The sequence below is a fragment of the Sylvia atricapilla genome, chromosome 5 (genome assembly GCF_009819655.1).
Source record: "Sylvia atricapilla isolate bSylAtr1 chromosome 5, bSylAtr1.pri, whole genome shotgun sequence".
NCBI lineage: Eukaryota > Metazoa > Chordata > Aves > Passeriformes > Sylviidae > Sylvia > Sylvia atricapilla.
This window is the reverse complement of record NC_089144.1, coordinates 11,647,006-11,669,079: the sequence shown is the minus strand read 5'-3', so window position 1 is coordinate 11,669,079 and position 22,074 is coordinate 11,647,006. Positions and strand designations below refer to the sequence as shown.

Genomic DNA, 22,074 nt, shown 5'->3' with positions numbered 1-22,074 from the left:
CTTACTTTTTCTTTCAAAATTCTTTCATATTCATTTTCCAGAAGCTTTTTTTCTTCTCGCAAACTACAGTAAAAATCAAAGCAATACTAAACATATTAGTAATATAACTATTACTGTAATATAGTAAATGGTAAGGATGTATGAAAGCCTGTCCTGTGTTAAAATCCATGGTCAATTAGCATGAAAGATGCTCAGATTTAAAGGAAATTTGCTCACTGGTAACAGGAGGTCCTGTAGGACTGGGTGTATATGTGGAGGTGCACACATCTTTTTCTACAATGCACACATCTAAACATTTGAACCTGATTTTTCTTAGTCTGACCACATCCTGCAGGGGTGCATTCATGCCTCACCCACCCTTTCCTTTTACTAGTGGCACCCTATACCCACAGTTCTCCCCAGCCTCAGAAAACAAAATGTTAATGTGGAAATGTGGCAAAAGGAAAGAGGTGCTGGGTAATAAATAGCCACAAAGACATCAAATATCAAAGAATCAAAGAAAGTGCAGTTGTTACTGAGAAATCTTCTTCTTTTTATGAATGTTTTCATATACACATTTACTCTTCAGACAACTGATGTGAAGCTCCAGATCTGGACTTGATCCTATGGGAAAAAAATCCTGAAAAGTGTCAGGGTTATAGGCTAAACCAAAGGAGTATGGTAAAAAACCAAATTGAATAGCCATAGTGATATTAAACTATCTGCAAAACTAAATTGCATTTCAATTTCAGACCACAATAGGGACAGCTGCTAAAGAAGTGAAAAAGGAAGAAAGAAAAAACAGGAAAGCTTTTATATCTTGTGGGTATTTAGTAACACTGCCCTGAGAAAGATAAAGGAATGGTTATAAAAAGGGAGCCCAACCAACAAACTTGTTGGATTTACAAGAGGGAGCTTCTTGGTAGCAGGTAGGTAAATACTGCCAAATACAAAAAATTATCCCTACTGAAAGTACATCTGCACAACCCCAGTGCATGCACAGAACAGTTCAGCACTTATAGTAGGTAAATGGGCTACAACAGTCTGTAAACTATCACAACCAAAACTGTGCTTTTCACTGGGAACAAGGGGGCAGGTCCTCGAAATTAGTACCTACAATGACATTTCAGAGTCTCAGGCTAGAAAGAAGTAAAGACTGCAGCTAAGGAATAGGTGGAACAAACAAATCCTCTGTCCCAGGTATAGCAAAGAATAAACTTCAGCGCTTAAATTTATAACTCCAGTGGGAGGGTGTGCTGGTCAAGTTTTGTTGAGACCCAGGGCAGTCTGGTAGAATAAATAACTCTTTAAATTAGAGAAGCATTAAGAGAAAGGAACAAACTTCCAGAAAACAGTTGTGTCACTTGAAGCCATAACAATGGCAAGGGACTCCTGGGCATCCCCACCCACCCAAAGCAGCTATTACAGTTATGTCATAATGTGGCCGATAAAGGAAAGAGGAAGCTGATTGCCTTTTTTTTTTTTTTTTTTTTTTTTTTTTTTTTTTTTTTTTCCTTCTGAGGCTTTGCATGGTGGTGGTTCAGGTTTCAGAAAGTATGTGGTCATGGGAACAGAGATCAGTCTCCCAGCAGCCAAACTCATGGAGGACCATCCCTAGGACCTTATGCTCAATCCTTCAGCAGCAGTGATTTAAGATTCCCTCCTCCAGTCCACCACCCCCACTTTCCCAATAAACTCTTTCTTATGTTTGAGTCCTCCAACAAAAGGAGTGAAGCAAATACCTGGAAGTCTCAGGCAACATATTTCTAGTTAAGGAAAGGAAATAGTGAAAAAGAGAACTGGGTTCGTGGTGTTGCAAAATAAACTGAACAAAACAACATCTCTGACATGAATAAGAAGTTCTGGCTCAGCTGAAGAGCAAAGAGAAAATAGACACAGAGTAGATGTTGATATACATAATGTATGATATTTGTACGCGCAGACTGCAAGTATGTGTCTACATGGACTGGTCAAGACTAAAATCTAATTTGAATGCCAGCATTTGAATACTCACAGAGTGAATGAGTTTGCAAAACAAAATCTTTTAAAGAAAAAGTAGAATTTAAATCAATCTTCCCTCAAAACTGATAAAATTGCTTTAAAAAAATCCAAAATTCAAAAATCATATTCCAAACCCATTTTGGCAGTACTCCTAATTGAACTGCTTGGGACTGGCATAATCACACTAAGGATAATGAATGTCTACTTTGCACAAATACCCATAGCTGTTTGACTGCCATGAAATATTATTAAATGAGTCCTGTGCAAAATGATTAAAGAGGTACTGCAGGGCTTGTGGTTAGACCGTGCTGTGCCCTCTTTCATATCACACTGGACGATCAAAAGAGCAATACCAAAGATCAGGAGGGAGAGCAAAATTGACACTGTTTTCATTTTGTCACATTCCTCCCTCATGAGGACAGATTCCTGTGGAACCATTCCAGTTTCACAACAAAGGCTTTTCCATCCAGCAAAAGTAAAATGATTTGAACACTTCATTTTCTGTGACATAAACAACAGCAAGCGTGGATGACAAGGGCCAAGTTACCTAAATGGCTGGCAGACCAACCACTTCCACACAAAAACCAGTGGAAATGTGAAAAGAAAAAATGGGTAAAAAGAAAGAAGTTAAATTTCTCTCTTCTGAGCAATGAGTTTGATTCAGGTGCCCATAGCCAGAAGTCAGGCAGCCCTATGATAACATCCTGGGCTTCCTTACTGTCAGGGATGAAAACTGGGGCCTCCAAAGGGCAGGTCATTTCACATTCAGGTGACTGTTTTGAGATAACATAAATTACCAGTTGAAGATAATATATCTCTCTGTGAACTCCAAAGGGGAGGCAGGATGATAAACACACATTTAGAAAACAAATAAGATTCTTTAAAGAATTTAAGTTTAGTCTCTGATTTAGTAGATGAACACAGAAGCTTAATGTAAGATAAGCAGAGAAATTTTGGTCTTTCCATTTAACATTTAAATCTTTTAATCTGTGTTATATGGATATCAACCTCATGACTGTTTTACTTAGACATCAACAACAAACAAAATTAGGCATTCAAATTTCCCATTATTTTATAGCCCTTCCCTGATGGATATATTTTTCAAAATCATGTGGATTTTATTATTATCACTATTATACTTCTAACAAGACACACAATGGAAAGAAGATAAGCTCTTAAGTTTAAGCATTAATGTGTGCAAATGTTTCTAACTTCTTTTATGCTCTTATTCTCATGAAGCCTAATAACAGTAGCGTACATGAAAAGCTGCCATAGATGCAGTTGCAATGAGTTAAAAAAGGCAGTTGGAAAACTAAGCCATTAATAAAAACACATTCCAGATTTTTCCCTGAGAGACATTTACAGCTGCAAGCTGACACAGAAATAAAAAAATTAAGATGGAGAGATTGAGAAATGTAGTAGTAGTTGTCAACAGAAGTGCATTTCATTGTCTCAGTTCACAAAATAACCACAACACGGTTATCGTTAGAAGTCCCATCATGCAAGAAAGTAAACTCCTTCAGCTATTCTCTCTCAGAGCTGGGATTGCTTGGAAATCCATAGAAAGTGTTTGGCACCTCACAACTAAACTCTAGTGAGCACAGGTAGAAGTTATCACAGCTGACAAGCTGCCAGCATGAGCCTCCTCTAAGGCTCTGAGCTGTAATTAGTTTGTAGTTTTGACCAGAGAATGCAATCACAAGACCAGTTGATAACAACTTCAGCTGTGATGCTAAATATTTTACTTATGGCCTGTAATTCTTTACTAGAAAAGCTATGGACAACAGCTTAACTTTTCATTTTATAATGACTGAGTTACTGATATAGAAATCACTACAAGTGTTGAAATAATTCTTTATTTGCAATGCTTTTAAAAGGACAAAGTCAGTTTTGCAATCCTGATTTGCATGCAGTTGCACAGATTACTTCAGTGGGGATCTGTTTTGTTACCTGAACAAATCACTGTGAGAGCTGGAGACTGGACCTAGGCTTTCAAATAAAATTGTTTTCAAGCATCTGGCACCTTTAATCTCACAAACTCTTGTTACAGATGAATTAAATACAAATTATTTGCTCTACTTTTAAATGAATTGTTTAGATGATAGACTTAGATTTAATATTTATTATTTCTCGACAATAAACTACTGTTGATACTATTGTGTAATAAAAAAAAGCAGCTCTTCTTAATTTTGTCTCATAAACCAGAACTCCAAGCCTCATGTGAACATTAAAGTGAAATGTCTCCCTGAGCTAGGACAAATCCTTCTGATCACACTGATCCTTTCCTTCTCGTTTTGCTAATTTGATTTTTTGATCTATATTCTTTCTTACCAAGGCTTCTTATCAATTACATGAAGAAATTTCAGGGCTCTGAATGCAATTTTAGCAGAACTGAGTGGAGATGGCTCTTTTCCCTTATACTTTATTGCCCTTGCCAAGTAGTTTTTGAGAGAAAGAATACACCCAGAGTCAGCTCTAACTTTGGGAAGGTGGCCCAAGCTTTATTAAGCTCAGTAAAATCCTTCCAAGCCTTGTTCTCCCCCCTGAGCTCTCAGGCAGACACACTAGCAATGAGGCCAGTACATCCATATGGCAGAACAGGCCACAAACTGGAAGAGGAGGCACACACCTACAAGTGGGAACAAACCCATCCATGCAGTCACCCTCAGGGTGACTTCCCTGACAGCTGAAGTGTGTCAAGAAATACACTGAATACCTCATGTACCTATTCAAACTTGGAAAAAAAGTCATGAAATTCCTGAAAACTTGATGATACTTGAATGCTGAAAGCAATTTAGTTTATTCCGGGAATGTTGACTATTAATTGGAACAATAAAGGACTAAAACAGAAGACGAACAGAAGACAACTTCATCTGTTAAGAAAGTCTGGAAAAAATTGTTAGCAGAGGCAAGCAAATAGGAAATTAAATGGGGATAGAAGAGTATGGAATATTAAGATATCTTGAGACTGTTGCTAATGCTATGACATATCTGTATGACTCTGCAAGTGTGAAACGTCACCGTTGTCAGATTTGAATCTGAGTGCAAAAAAGGCACTAAGTACTCTTAGATATCAGAGAAAGTGAATTAAGGCAGGAAACAAAGGATTCAGAGATAAGAGGGATGTTTCAGGGAACGAAAGGTTTACAGAAACTGGAATAGAGATCTGCAGAACCAGGGAAACAAGATCAGATTTCTCATTTCCAGCTCAGCCCTAGGTCTGAGTAGACATTCTAAAAAAAGAATAAAGACACACATAAACCCTTCAAAACCTCTCCCTCTCCATGTTTCCTGCCTGCTATACATACAAAAGTAAATAAACAACATGTTTGTTTTCAGACTGAACAGCCATTAGTCATAATTCCCAAAGAGAAAATTACTTGTAAGTGCCAAGCACAGCTGGGACTGTATTAACACAGTTGGACAACAAGGGAAACTGTGTTCCAGAGAGATCAAGGGCCAAGAGAGGTTGGACCATGATTTTTTATACTGAGAAATGAAGGAAAATGAGCAGCAATAGCAAACTAATACCTCTGATGCAGCTTCCCTCCTCTCTGTCTGTGACATTGTCCATGCACACATATATTCCAGAAAACATGGCTCTACTCTTTGGATAAAACCAGCAAGCATAAAGATCTTCATTTTACATCAGTGCTACTATTAGATCACCTGCTACTCACAAGTCTATTCTGGACATTCATTTTCACTGTCTTCCACAGGCACTAAACTCATTCCTTCATTACAAACATGTATCCACACTCATCATCTGGTTTTCTTCATAGTCCATTTCTCATTTCTCCACTACATTCACTCACCCATTCTTCACACATATTGTGCTATCCCTGTTCATTCTAGACCAGTCCAACTCAAAATCAGTATAATTTCTTGAATATTTCTGGAATTTCTCTTCCAGTCAGCAAATCCACATATAACCTAGGAACATCCTTCTCACCCCACACTCACAATACACATAAGACCCAATGCTACCATCAGGCATGAAACAGACTCCAAACAAGGAACAACCAAATAATCTGTAGCTCCCAAGTTTGAAAAACTAACAAACTAAAGTGAGAAGGGGTCATACAAGAGAGATCTATCAACCATTCTGCAGCAGTGAATCAGATGCTCGTTGTCTCATCCAATACAAGAAGTACATGGCACGAAATGAAGCTGCAGGAGTCAGGTTAAAAAAGCAAGGAGGTGGCAGCTCTTACGTAGTTAATCTGTGGAACTCTTCGCCCAGCGTGTTGCAATGTCAGAAGTTTGTTCTGGAGGAGACGGGAGGAGTTCAAAGGAATTGGGGTCAATTGAGGATTCCCAAACACAGGACTGTATTTGGCTCATGAAATCCCCACATCACAAGTGGCTGGGCTGCACTTTTGGTCTCCATTAGATAATACACCTCACAGACTTCTGGTCACACTGTACAGCTGGGTTTGATCCCAGGCAATACATAAGACATCAGTTTCTTGCTACAGTAAAGGAATGATTTTACAGCAAATCTGACCTTTAATTTTCAAGACATTCAGTTCATATACAAAAATTAATCCAGTAAATGTGAAGGGGTAATTGAAATAATAGCTACATTGCATTTTGTATAGAATAGAAGTTTCATTTTGACTGGAGGTAGAAAACAGAGAATGGGAAAATATTCCCTAAACATATAAATCCTCATCATTTTTTTGGAAATTAATGCAAAATCAGTGAAAAACGTTCAAAAGATATGAGGACAAATGGTTAAAAAGCATGATATTTTTGAAGACCTCATTTCTGGACTGCTTGGAAATTGCAGTAAATTCTGTATTTAATAATTATTTCAGGAAATTTCATGTTTCTTAGCTATCTCATAGACATAATTTTTTCCAGATGCTTTCCATGTTTCTTTCCCACTCCCAGTTTCCTTCATTCTCAAGTTTCTTTTTCTCTTAGAGCAAACACTTGGCTCTACAAAAACCAATAAAAAAAAAAAAAAAAAGAAAAATGAAGACAGGATTGCCAGAAAAACCTGCTCCATGCAGTATGTACAGTATTCCTGATTTCCTTACAAAATAATAATAATCTTCACTGCTGAGATGCTGACATTGCGTGTTTGTGGTTATATACACACCAACAACACTACAGCTGGATTGAAGATGGGTAAAAATATAAAGTCCTCCACAAAATAAATGTCTGATTTCATCTGCCTAGGTACATATTTTTACAAATGCAATACTTCTGCTTGTAATTTTACTATAAAGTAGGCAGATAATTGAAATGTATACAATACCAAGCTAATTCTGAGTTGTTGTCCTTATATAGCAATGTTAAGATTTCACTCCTTTCACAGCAAATTTATCATTTTTCTGACATTGGAATATACAAGTACTTCTTCCCCTTTGAATACCTGAATAGAAAAACTTCAGTACACCATACTACTGATGTTAAAAATAGCATTGGGTCTATTTATGACATTGTTCCATAAAATCCAAGCCAACAGGTCTCTGAGACACTTTAAACATTTGTACTGAAAGTGTCCTAGACTAGAATTGTTCATGTTAATTTTCCCTACCTAACCATTATTCATGCAATGGAATACATTTTAAACAGCATTTTAAAGGACCCCATCCACGTTCTTAACTTAAAACTGTCTACAAATCTCACCATGGTAAATTTATTCATTGCTGACATGTTTGCTGTAACTAGGGAAAGTTTGTGGGCAATTCCTTTAACAACAGCCATCAAGAAACCTGTCCATGTAAAATGTAAAGGAGATTGATTTTTATTCTATTTATCACCTTTTTAGATTAGCTATGACACAATTAGCAGCATTTGACCACTTTCACCTACCATTCTATCTTCAACCGGTTTTCATACACTCTTCCTTTAACAGCATTGTATTCACTTCTGCTGCTAAGAAGTTGTTGCCTTATTTGGGAAGCTTCACTGGAAGCTTCTTCTGGGAGCTGTTCTGCTTTTTCCAGTTCACTTTGTTGTTCCAGTTCTGCACTCAGGCGTTCAGCTTCCTGCAACAGCTGAGTCTCAGATTCCTGTAAACTACATTCAATAGACAAATTTAGGACTAGTCAATGTAATGCACAAGCTTTGTATTTATACTTCTTTACCCACCTATAATGCCTAATTCAAGGTTTTCAAGATGAGATGGAATTAAGATCTGAATAATCTTGTCTAACCTCCTAGTTGACCCTGCCTTGGGCAGGAGGTTGGACCTCCTGAGTTCTGTTCAAACCCAAATCATTCTATGATGACATGAGAGGAGTGTAATAAGGGGGTATTTCTGCATACCTAGAGTTGGAGTGAGATTCCTCTCATCTAATTTTAACTGGATGACAGACTGTTACTTAGTCTAATTTATTTGTCTAACACTTCCTAGACAAAAACAAAGAGACAGGGAATCCATTTTATCCTAAGAAGTGCCAAAGGCTAGATCTGATTTAGTGTGGAGACCTAAAATAGTGAAGTATTCACCAGGACAAGGCCCAGTCTGGCCTATTATGACAATTTTAAGTTCTCAATAAACACCAGGACATCTACCCTGTGATGAGTTACATCTAGCTGCTGTAATGCTACCAAGACCTGAAATAACTTGTGCAATAATACACAAGCTGAAAATACATTTGTGGACGTCTGTGGAAGCTTATTCCAAGGCCTGTAGATCAACGGTTGATGATCAGATCTGGCTGGTATCACCAGACTAGCTCTACAGAAACAACAAACTAACTCCTGTTAGTTTCTGGAGAGTGGTATTCATTATATGCTCAGGAACCTGTGTGGTGACAGCTGAAAAACATCCTAAAAGCTGTTAGAAAAATACATTGATTATTATGGAAAACTCTAAAAGGGAACAACACTATGAAAATTCATATACAATGCACTACATATAAACCTATGCTTTATGCTATAAAAATCATTGGGTATGCCCCCTCAACATTACTACATTAGGACTTTTATATAATGGTATACTAAAATTAGTAACAAATTATGTAGAAGAATAAAGAACTCTATCACTTGCCTTTTAATAATTAAAAACATAGCGCAATGAAAGTTTTTTTAAAAACAAAGGAACTTGGGATTTCCCATATTGAGAAACTGCAGACATAAATTTTGGCTCAAATTTGACATTTATGGCTTAAATAGAAAAACAAAATTACTTATCACACTAAAGAATAGAGTTGACATGGCAAAATAATGATAAAAATACAAAATATAAAACTGACTATACTGCACAAACATAGTTGAAATAATACAGCAGAAAAAGTTTTGATTTCATGCAACATATCTCCCTAGACAACCACTTCCTTTTTCTAAACCAGAAAATAAGAAAACCACAGACTTCAACAGAAAAGAGTGTGCCTTCATCACAAACAAATAATTTTGTGTGTTTACACATACATACTAAAAGGGAAAAATAAACTGACTTATTGACATTGGATTCTATACGATATTTCAATCTTCTTTAAATCTAACAAAAAGTAGACAGCTGTGGGAGAAAATATAATTGGTTGTAGTAGTACACATAATTTCAAACACAATTCTTTCATAACACACATTTTACATACAGTTACATAACCTGTAAGAGAATTCATAAACCCAAAAATTTTGGTATTGATTTTTTTTCAAGATAATTAAAAAAACCCCTCAGAAACAAGAATTAAGCATTGAATCTAGATTTTGCTCCCTACAGATGCCAGTATTATTTTTTCATGTTGACTTAATTGAAGACAATGAAGAAATAACTGCACATCTACACAATGTACACATATAGAATCACATGACTGCAAAAGTAAGTTTTTGCAGTTGGATGTGGCAGCTTTTGAATTTATGAGATAATTAGTACTTTAGCAGAGACTTAAGAAAATAAGATTCCAAATCTTCTAATGAATCTTCATTATTATCTGAGTATCTTCCAGTTTAGGTTCTCAGAATATTCATAGTAGGTTCCTAAACTGAGATAATATAAATAAAATCTACAACTAGGACACATAACTGAGTGACCAGAAGGGTTTTCAGGGGCCAGATATAAGCTCAGTTACTTCACCTTTAGATGCAGCTTTACTACAAAGTAGATAGGTGAGACAGCACCACAATGGGATGACAGTCTGTTCCCAGCGAACATAAATTTAAAGGCACTTAAGACTGAAGAAAAGTATCAAAGAAGCTATCTGCCAGATGATATCTTTCAGCTTTTAGAATGCCAAGTTGTGCCAAAGTGAGAGCAAGAAATAAATTTGCTACAAAACAGAGGACTCCACTATATACTTATAGCTCTGAGTGCACTGGCAACAGCCTTGGAAACCACCTGCACACAGAGTAATTGCATTATCATATTTGAAAAATTTCTATTGTGTATCAGAGAGATCAGTTGCAATAGTTTGACACAGCTGTCACAGAGAACTCTACTGCTTTAGATACATAAGGCTTTCTCCTTGAGATTTTTATATGCTAATAAAGGAAATAAGAAAATATACAGAGCTTGAAAACCTCATACTGTGTCATTTGTCTCAACATGGCATTGCAACAACAGTAGGACAGAGAGGCATTAATTAGGAAAGGGATTGAATTAAACTGTAATACATAAAAAAATTAATTCTTGATCCACAGAACAGTACTGCACATGTTAGGGTGAAGAGCTAACAATTAAAAAGCAGTATTGATTCAGTGAAGGGTTCTTTGCAGGAAGAGAATATACACATATACTGCACTTACCACCAGGACAGTCCTTACAGATGGAGAAAACCAGACCCTTGCAGATGTCTGAATAAGGAGGAAGTGTGTGGTCCCTATTTCTTTGTATTGACTGTTAAGGGACCCTTGGTACCTTGTAAAGATGAGCATATCTACTGATGTTAACATATGGACAATTGAATCCTAATTTTGATGTCTCAATCCCACTTTTGATGTCCTGAAAATATACTGGAAATGATGATTGATTTTTGGTGATTGATTTTTTGGTAATTGATTTCTCTTGTTTTATTTAAGCAGTAGCAGAAATTCATCCATGGGAATTTGTGCTTGTTCACACATTGGTGTTCTGCTGTGACACATAACTCCATCTAATACAGAATGTGACATCATCCTCTCTGATCCACTTTCTTACAGAAGTATGGCCATTTCATACTCCTGTCAGAATGATGGAAAGAATGAGAGATATAATCCACCATCTGACATTTTCATGCTTTTGGTGCATTCTGTTAAGGGTAGTTTCAAGTGTGGCAGAAAGGACAGCTGAGTCCTGTTTACACTCAGGCCCTATTCCACTTGCTACAAAGGGTTTGCTTTTACATAAATTAATATCCTGTATAAAAGAATACTGTATAAATACATGAATCATGTAGGAATATGTTTGTATTTTTTTCAATGAAAGACTGTTTTCAAACTAACACTGGCTAAAACCCAACTAATTAGCAGCTACTGTATTTCTGCTTCAGCCCAGTGAACACCAGAGAGGTAGAAACCTTCTCAATCAATTAATCCAAAATTAATTAATTAATTAGGATGACTTAATCCAAATTAATCCCACAAAATATGTTTAGATCTGAGCAGTTAGAAAAGTCTTCTTATATTTTCTAGGAACCTGAACTGGTTTAGTAGTGCTGTTTTTAATTTTGCTTCTCAGAAGGATTTGCTATCTATCTCAGTAATCTGAAATAAAGTCAGATGATGTTTCACCGAGTCAGAACCATATCCCAACCCCCATTTTATTAAGACAAAACTAGAAGGCTCATATATCCTCAAGAAAACTATTATTTCAGTATTTAGAGAACCCTTTTTCAAATGACTTTACATTACTTTGCACTTGTTGCTATTCAGGCTGCCAGGAGGCACAGCAAATCCCAGCATAATCCAAATAAGCAGGTATAACCTGAATTAGTTTTAGAATACTTAAATTAGGCTTTAGCTCCAAAGACAGAATTGCCATAAAGTTCTTAATTTGGACTGTCAGTGAAAGTGGGATAAAATACTGTTAATATGGTGGATATTATGGTATGTATTATAAGAATGGAACAAGAATATCATGATGAGGATTTTACTGATAATTACAGGTATGCTATAAATAATATAAACATTATTATTAATAAATACTGATGTAGTATTGCAATATTTTCAGTAGGACTGCTGTGTTCTGGGACACACTGTTCATCTGGTGCAACTGTAGTATTGTGTCCCTTTTGTCCCTCTCTGTCTCTCTCCTTCCACTCACATGTGCCCACCCCAAGCCTGGCATCAGCATGATCTCTGCTCTCTCCTGCAGCAAGTACTAGTGCAGGGCAGACTTGCAACTACTACACCAAATTTCCAAATTTCATTTTACTCTGAAGCTCAAGATTCTAATCAAAATCTCTTAGCAGTCCTGTCTAATACTGTCAATATTCTCAGAGGGTAAAATTCACACCTATTCAGGAATGACAGTTTCATATTCCTTCTTAGAAACAAGCCTTTAGCTTCTTCAGTTGCTGTCTATGATGTCAGCCCAGTAGGTCAGTCTTTTCATATATTACAATTCTGGCTACAAGATCTTCAAATACATATTAATTTTAAAGTTGCAAATTGTCTCTTGCAGTCTGTATGTCCATTCCCAATATTATTATGCTTGTGTTAGAACCAAAGGTGTGTTTCAAACAAGTATTTAAGTATCCCAAATTACCTTGAAAGTTCCTATTAAATAATACTGGATTTTGACCTTGTGTTCTGGCTTCCTGTTTATGAACTGTAACTGCAAGAAAGCCTTAAATGATAGTTAGGCTTCAGCATAAGCAGAAAATAGTTTAAAACATAATGCTTTAGCTACTAGAAGTCTAAAAAGGAATATTATACCTTATCACAGCCTCATGCAGCAGGGTGTACTGTTCCTTCAGCTCAGCTACTCTGGTGTCTGTGATTTTTCCAGCAGAAAATAGCTATGGAAGGCAAACACTGAGTTATGAAATCTCCTAAGCAGTAATATTTTCATGCTACTGCAATTTTTTATAACTGCAATTGGCAGCCTTTCAGTTTATACGGACTTTGGTAACATAACAAATTGAATACACAACCAAATAAAATAAACAGACAAAAAAAAAAGCATATTTACATAAAAATTCAAAGCATAAATAAAAGAACATAAAGAATGTTTCTATCACAACTACAGTGCTACCTGCACTGCAGCATTTCTTCGCTGACTTTCTGTCTGTATTAGAATTTCATGATAATTCTGTCTTGACTTTGAACTCAGGCTCTAAGTAACCTCTTTTCCACATTGCTCAACTGCTCCAGTTTTGGTCTAAACCCACTGGCCTGCACAGACAAAACTGAGGCTTAAAGTGTCTCCACAGGCAGTAGGGTTGTAAAAAAAGAAAAAGGAGCTAGGCTAAAGCTGGATTATCCCCAGGCAACAGAACACATTACCTTACAAGTGTGTGCAGATCTTCAGCAAACACCAAGATCAAACAGGTCTTTTAAATACCTCTCAGGATAGTGACTCAAACTCTTCCTTGAGCAGCCTGTTCCAACACTTGACCACACTCTCAGTGAAGAATTTTTTCCTAATAGCCAATCTAACCCCCCCTTAGTGCGACTTGAGGCCAATTCCTTCTGCTCTATCACTTGTTACCTGGGAGAAGACACTGATCTCATGGCCACAACTCCTTTCAGGTAGCTGTAGAGAACACTAAGTTCTACTCTGAGCCTCCTTTCCTCCAGGCTGAACACACTCAGCTCCCTCAGCTGCTCCTCATCAGATTTGTGCTCTAGACCCTTCCCCAGCTCTGTTGCGCTTCTCTGGACATGCTTCAGCACCTCAATATCCTCCTTGTAGTGAGGGGCTCAAAACAGAGCATGGGATTTGAGGTGTGGCGTTACCATTGCTGAGAGCAGCAGGACAGTTGTTTCCCTGGTCCTCCTGGCCATACTACTCCTGGGTGACACTGCATTAGAAAAGCTTTCTTCCCCTCCTTTGGTCACAAGTAAGGAGAACCAGGTTAAATCCAATTAAAAAATGTAAACTGATCCACCTCTATAAAAGTCCATGGTTAGCCTTGTGGGGCAGCGAGTCAAATCTGCAACTTCTACGGGACCCTGCCAAGAAATGTGATTATGCAGATCTCCTGAAATAAGAAGTGAAATTACTAGAGCACCAAGAAAATCCTGGCAGTTATAATTCAACCTTCAAAATATTCAGAAGAAACCATCTAGAACTAATCCTATGGCCAAGAAGCAGAATACATGTCAATATATCAAAGGAAGTATATATATTCTTGATAACTGTTTAAGTATTTTTGAAGATCTGTTTCAAAGTACTTCATGGTAGCAAAGAAAATCTTTGCTCCCTGAGACCCTGAGAATAGAAAGTCTGCCTTTCATTTGTTTGGATGAGATTAAAGATAAGCAGCTCTCAAGCATTTATTTTGGCATTCTCTATGATCAAATATACTGTTCACTTAAGTTCAAAATACTATCTAGGTCATCTGTGAGAAAGAAAATATTTCCCTTTCTCAAACCACTTATTTCTTAGCCTCACACATAGATATAATTGTCCTATTTGTGTGATACCTCATGAAGGTGCTGTCTCCACACTCCTCCGATCTGTGAGTTACAATTTTTTTTTCCTATTTAGGATCTCACCGCAGATATACACCATGTTTGACAATGCTTCCACAGAAATAAACTTGCTTGTCTTGGAGGCTGTGTTTTCTTCTTTATGTCCATAAACTTCTTCCAGCTTTCACACCTGATTTCTCAGCTAAGAGCTCTGTTTCAGGAAGGTTGGTCCTGTGCAGTGTGAAGACTTGCAGCTATGAGGACTACACAAGACAGACTGCATGGATGACATAGCAGCATGTCAAAGGCAGTGAGACTTCCTGGAAAGTTTCATCACCAGATAGTTCCCATTACCACAGCATTATTGGGAGAGTCATCAGAGACAGCAGTGGGCTACCCTGGTCCCAGGATTTGTTATTAAAGCCTGGTATACTGTTTTCTCCAGGATTCTTGGGAGGGCAGAAGAAGAATTTATTGTTTGAGGGGAAGAAATAGTCAGTTTGTGGAAGAAGGGAGCAAACATGTGATCCTACTCTAGAAAAATTGTATTGATTGTGATGATAAAAGCAGATAAGAGATGATGCCCCTGATATAAAGATATCTAATTCTTTCAAGGTAGCCTGTCCTACACTAATGATAAAATTGCCAACAGTATTTATGCACTCAGAGTCCATTTTATTGCTTGGAAGCTCTCACATTGCTGGGTTAGGTGAAATGTAGGTATCCTCAGAGTAACTAATCGCATTGCTACACTGAATGGAAAAAGAGCAAGTGAAAAGATGGAGGAGTAAAAAAAAAAAAAAAAAAAAAAAAAGGCTTGTAAATGGACTGAGCATGGCTTAGTCATGTGTTAATCATAATGCCCTTGTAAGAACAGAGGTAATTTTTTTTTTATTATACTGGTGATCTCAGATCTGGAGTCTGGAATATAGTTGGATAAATATTCTAAACTTTTTGAGTCTTCCAGTCCCATTCCACGTCAGTTGTACTTATCTGTATATTGCTTTTCTCAGATTTTCTTTCTCATTTTATAATAAACTGGGACCCCATACATTTTCAAATACACACACAATTGTGTGGCCACAATTCACATACAGCATTGATAGATCATCTGGATAAACCAGAATAAATTTTCATTATCTAAATGCAGAATTACTGGAAAGTTGGATTAAGACTTGTCTTTTAACAAATGGTTGCCTGGCAACTTTCTGCTTTCTGTTTCCCCATACTCCCATAAATGCAATTACATTAAAAACATCGAATTATGTGTCTTATTACTGGATTGACTTGAATCTTTTCAAGTAAAATTTGAATGTAAAATTTCTGTAACCTTTATTTTAGCATATTAAGTTACCCTCAAGTTACCCTCCTAAGTTACCCTTAAATTACCCTTGTGATTTTCTAACTTCATTACGATTTTTTATATTGCTATGCAATTTGAACTCTGGCTTTTCTACCAGAAAAACAAAACAAAACATAACTAAGCAAAACCAAATCCAAACCCAACTTCCAAAGCAAATATGTTTCCTTCAATCAGTGAAAAGTCCCATGAAATAAAGTGCTGGATAATTCCGTGCTATTACAAAAAATGTGGAGGAAAATTTTGCAGAAAAGATGAAAGGGAAGGACATATCCCTAATATTTTTCTAGCAGGAAAAGGCAGATTTTCTGTTTCTGAGCAGGAATCATTTAAATATAGGAGTCCATGAGAAAAACAGAACATACTCATGCTCAAATAGCTGTTCTATACACCTGAAAAACTCTTCTCTCAACAAGTTCATATTCACTTGCTACCAAAAGTTCCCCAACAGACCTGTCTTCAAAATCTCTTGATGAAAATTCCAAGAAGAAGTGAGCACTATGTGAGGTTATACACTATCTGAGGGTCCTCTTTTATATTGTTCCAGCTTGATGTCAGGCACATGAGTCCCTGGATCTAAGACTACAGTAGTTTCTCCAAGGTAGGAAGGTGGATAGAGATATTTGTAAGAAAGAGAATATGTCAGAATACAAATGGGAATTAAAACCACAGAAGGGAGAGAACTCACCTGATAAATGAGGTAGTGATTCATGTGAACAAGACTAGTGAAATCTGGCCCTAACGTTATCAACACCTTCCCACTCTGCATTAAGTGCATTGGGCATTCTCCATTTTATCATATTATATTAAATTCTTTCTGACAGTCAGTTCAAAACAATGTAGCAAGGAACTATCTGAAATTCCAAAATAAGTTTACTGTAACTAAAATGTAATATAAATAGGAATTCCAGGAATATTTCCCATTTCACATTTCAAGGCTCTTAAAGTTTTTTGGGACTCTCCAGAAATGAATAAAATTCAGCCAAATCTTAAATGTAAACAGATGATGGAATCTGAATATTGGCCGAACTCTTCACAGTCTTTTGATAAAAAAAGCATACAAAATAAGAACAGAAGATAAATAAAGTCATGACTAAAAAATTACCGTTTAACATCAATTTCTTACAATCATTATTAAAGTGAAGCACTTAAAACTTCCTATCAAAGTCTCAATTTCTGCAGTGCCTAGGATCTCTGCATTTTGGAGAAATGATGTAGCCAACACATGTTTTTAATTATGTTTGCTGTTACTGCAAAACAACTAAAATGTATTCTAAGCTCAAATGGAATAATAAGGCCTTCCCTTTCTTCATACCAAGTGGTAGGTCTTGTAACTGTAACAAGACCTTGTGACTACACTCAATGTTATTTTAACACATAGGATGTCCAACATTTTATATTCATTTGCTATTTCAAACATCTGAAATGTCTCCTCAAACAACTCTTTTGCCTCCTAATAGTAGACTAGAGAAAAATATCAAGGGATTAATATATTTTATAGTTTGTATACACTTACGATTTCAGTATAGTATTAGCCCCTTGGCATATGGCTCTTCTGGCCATTCTGTTTTGTCAGGCTTGGAATTTTCCTTCTGTGCTGTTTATTTGAAGAGCTTTTCTTACCTCTTTCATATAATATTTAAAAGGTTTAGCATTCAGCAAAGAGAAAGGGTAAGTTCTCCTCTTTGAACAGACAGCTCTACCTCCTCTGTCAAAATCCTCATGAAGCCACACAGTTTGGACTCAGCACACAGCTCAGGTGTGCCTTATTTGGGGGGAGAAGGCAACGTCACCTTCTCAGGGGTTGTTTCAACATCACAGCAGGGCAACAGGTACAAGCACACTGGACCCGTGCTATGACTTTTTCATTTCTGTCCATATTGCCGGATACCAGTCTCCACAGAATCACAGCGCTAGGAATATCTGCAGTTGTTTGGCTTGCCTATGCCTGGTATCTCCATATTATCTTGGCAAAATCTTGGACCCATGATAATGCATAAAGGGAACTGAAGATTCCTCCTCAAGTTCAGCTCACTGCTCAGAGCAAGTTCAAAACAATAATTTCTCACTAATTCTGAAGATCATGTCCTGGTCATGTTCTGAAGGTCGTGTTCCTGCTTCAAGAGGAGGCATTCAAAATGAAGGGAAACCAATTAAAAGGTTGTGTTTGCAACCTCTCTCGCAATTTTTTAAAAAAGTCAAACACAACATAAGAAAATATAACTTTTATATGTAACTTTTACACTTTTTATTCAGTCACTGTGCATTTTTCAATATGTCTCAAATTCATAGACATGTGGAAGACTAACACTTCCAAAATTATCTATAATTTCTCTATTCAACAATATTTCAGGCTTCAGCACATATTTCAAAGTTTTTTAAACCAAGAAGACGAAAGTCATTAACTTAAGACTGTAAACACTTTGTTTGCAATAAACTCTAGTTATTGGTATGTGACTCTGCATTCCATTTTGGAGATTGGGAAACATTGGAAGTGCGCACAAAAATAGCTACACTGCAGATATTTAGAGAATGATATGCCTTGCTTAAGTCTTTATTCTAGAGAAAGGTTATGAAGATAGAAAATAAAGAAAAATGCACCGAGCATTTAAAATAGATACAGTAATTAGAGTTCTAAAGGTGTAATGCCTCTCACCTGGAACTATATATATTTTTTACAGGAAGGTGACTTTAGAAGAAGTATGGGAAGCCCATAGAAAAAGCATATTTATAAGCTTTTCAAATAGAAAAATATTTGTCACTGAGTTCCCTAAACATTTAATTCAGGTGACAAATGTCAGCACTGGAAGTCATGAGGTAATTGGTTGCACAAATGCAGTCAGGTGGGGAGTAAAGGCATACACACAAATCATAAATACACTTACAGTAGATACACTGTACTGCTTTACACTTAACTTCTACAGTTTTACTTTTTTAGTTACAAATGGATGAACCAGGCATGCTTTAATGAAAAATAAACCACTGAAGAGCCTCCTAAAACTAACAAATAATGAGTAGGGAAAATAATATCCTAAATTCTTTCCCAAGGCGTAGTTCATAACAGTAGTTTTTGTCCCCAGTTCATGGGAAAATACAATCCCTACATGGAAACTATAAACATCAGCCACAATCAAGATGGTACAGTGGGTGAGAATATACTGCTGGCCAATTGAGTCTTGCATGGCTCATAAAGAGGGCATAGGAGACCAATAAGACAGCCATTTCAGGAAAGGACATAATTTTCCTGCTGTCACCAAACTTTGTTTGGCTACAAAATTTGAAATCAGGATGGTAAGAAACCAGCACAGTCTTACACTTGGTGCTTTTATTGGAGCAGGTTTGCAGGAATCAGAAAGGAATTTTTTCTGAGAATACACAGGAGGGAGAGGCCTTTGTATTTGGTAAATCATCACTCTGAAAGTGTACTTGGGTTTATTCTCTTCATATATTGAACAAACTACAGCATCTTAAATGACTACAGATAAGGGAAATAGCTGTAAACTGTAGATTTTGAGCAGGCAAATCAGATGTCATGGGAGAAGTAGAATTAATAAGAACATAGTTTTGTCCATCTCCTTCTTTACAGATATGGTCCTCATCTTAACAGAAGGAGTGATTTTCTTCGACAACATGAGTTTTATAACATCTATTATATTTACAGTTGCTGATATAAATATCATATCCACAGCTTACATGCTCTGTGTCAGTGGTGTCTTTCTGCCTTGCTGCCAGAATTTATAAATAAAGCAATGAACAATTTAAGCAGGTAGGAAAGCCATGTAGCGACTAGGTGTATGTAATCTGTATCTGAATAAGAATATTTATAACATCAAATGGAAGAAGACTGCCTTTCTTTTGTGTTCTGATGTGTTCTCACAGACATATGAGGAAATTGAATATGTAGTCCCACAGTTCAGTGGTCAACATAAGGACTGTTTGCATGAAGAATGACTACTGAGTTTAAAAAAAAAATATAGTTACTCAGAAAGAATTCTAAAACAGAATTTGTTTCTGTATGGACTTTTGGTATATATTCCATATTGTGGAAAAACCTGAAAATTAATCTAACTACTTGTCATTCTCTTGCTCAGTAAAATCTATCACAGAATCACTGAAGTCTACAAAATACATCATAAATATTGCTGCAGAAGTTGAATCTTAACACATTCCATCTCTGCCACCAAAATGATTCGTGTGAAAGAGCCCTAATGTTCTTCAGGTTTTACAAACCAATCATTTGAACTGCTTAGACAAACCCGGATATTTTGCAGCAGTTCTTCTGCAGGAGATGTTGACTCCCAGAACAAAGCCAGAAATCGAACAGATGTCAAGCGGTTGCATTTTAAATTGTAATAGACACTAGTTAAATTAACATCTTCCTACAGTCATAACTTTATAGTTTTCTGTTTGACCTACTTTCCATTATCTGCCAGCAGAAGTAAAAACATTACTCTAAAAAATCATGGGAAATGGTTCATGCTGGTTTTGATAAACTTTACATAAACAATCTCAGACAAATCTGATAAAACCAAATATATCACTTCTTTAACCTTGTAATCACTCAGTAGTTCTGTGAACAGAATTAAAATCTACAGTAGAATTTCAGAGTATCTTGAGCTGTCAGTTATTTTCTTTAGGAAGATGTCTGTATGATAAAGATATCTCTTCAGCCCATAAGAAAAAAAAAAATAGATTCCTAAAAAGTAAACCAAAAGAGATTAAAAGCTACAAGAAAATTATTTTTAAGTAAAAAGCAAAGATCTGAGCAGAAAAGTCTCAGTTACAGTCATGAGCTGTTATTCAGTTAGATCCTTTCACAGTTGAAAAAGATTGGGGTTTGGGGTTTGTGATTGCTTAACTATTTTAAAGTTTTAAGTACTATGCAGAACACTCTATATATAGAGAAACCCCATCTGGGAAGAAATTTTGTTTATAAACAAACAGGAGGTTTTAATTTAAATCTGGTCAATAATTCTGCCCTTACTTAAACCGCATCAGCATCTCACAGTTTAATGCTATGCAGCGTCCATCCTCCTCTGAAAAACTCAGATTTGAAACTTTCCTTCATTTATTCCAAGAAGGATAAGGGACATGAAGCATGAAAAAGGCTGTGTCATACTCTTTGGTGTTCCTGAAGAAAGAAAAGAGGTGTGACAAATCGTTGTGAATAGACACTCCCTGACAAAAGAGGAAGAAAGACAAGTACTCAATTACAAGAGTGTTCCAGGTAGGAGAAGCATACAGACTGGTGGAGAAATGGATCCTCTGGACTCCAAACAGACTGGTGGCAACTCAGCAGCAGAACATCAGGCCAATAATGAAATCAGGAGGATAACAGAGCAACTCAAGACTACCGAAGTCTCATCCAGAGCAGGAAGTAAATATCTCAAAAGGAAGATATATATGGGGCTGATGGGACTAAGGAATGGATGTCTCAGGACAGGGATGTTTGAAAAGCTCAGATTCCTCATTTTACTGTCTGAACTTTCTTTTTACATTCAGTATGAGCAGAAATTTCTGCCCTGTAGATGTTACAAAATTCTAAAGATAGTTTAGGCTTTCCATGCAGGACAGCAATCACAAATTACAACAATATTTGTTATACATTTAAATATTTCAAGGCAAATCATAGAATGTGGTCTCTCAAGGATAGTTATTATTAATTTTACAGATACAGAACAGTTTGTCCAGTTCAAAGTCACAAAGTAGATAGCAGAGTTAATTGTAAACTGTACAAACAAGAGCGTGGGGGGAATGTGGCTTCCCAAAAAACAAGGATTTAAGAATTCTATTCTATTTCTAAAGCCCCCCAGAGGGGCTGGTATAGCTTTCCTCCATTTGACAGTAGCAGCCATACACAAGAACAAGGCTTTGGAAATACTGGATTTTAGATTGATACAATGAAAAATTAACATCCTGTAAATCAAGCAAAAAAATTTAAAAAAAATACTTACAAATTAAAATCATACATTTTATCTTTTACAAACATTTCAGTTGTGATGCATTTTTAACAAAACCGAAGTGATGTCAGTGTCTTACACCTGAATGGCAGGGTGTGCCTCTCACCTCATTGCTGGGGAGCTATCATGATCTGACAGGGGGAGATACAGTTTTGCCACATAACTAGAAGTATCATGGCAGGTTCTGGAATGTTCATTTAGAACACAAGAAAGGTACTTTCAAAACCCATTGCCCAAGAAAGTGCCTTAACTTTTGTGCTA

The 22,074-nt window shown here is 36.5% G+C and overlaps 1 protein-coding gene across 1 annotated transcript in view; it reads right to left on the bottom strand.

Moving 5' to 3' along the window:
• CCDC146 (coiled-coil domain containing 146) overlaps window positions 1-22,074 on the bottom strand; it is a 65,859-nt gene that overhangs the window by 23,366 nt on the left and 20,419 nt on the right. Inside the window, 3 exon segments of the mRNA XM_066318718.1 lie at window positions 6-63; window positions 7,807-8,013; window positions 12,793-12,875. Of these exon segments, the coding sequence (XP_066174815.1) occupies window positions 6-63; window positions 7,807-8,013; window positions 12,793-12,875 (348 nt within the window).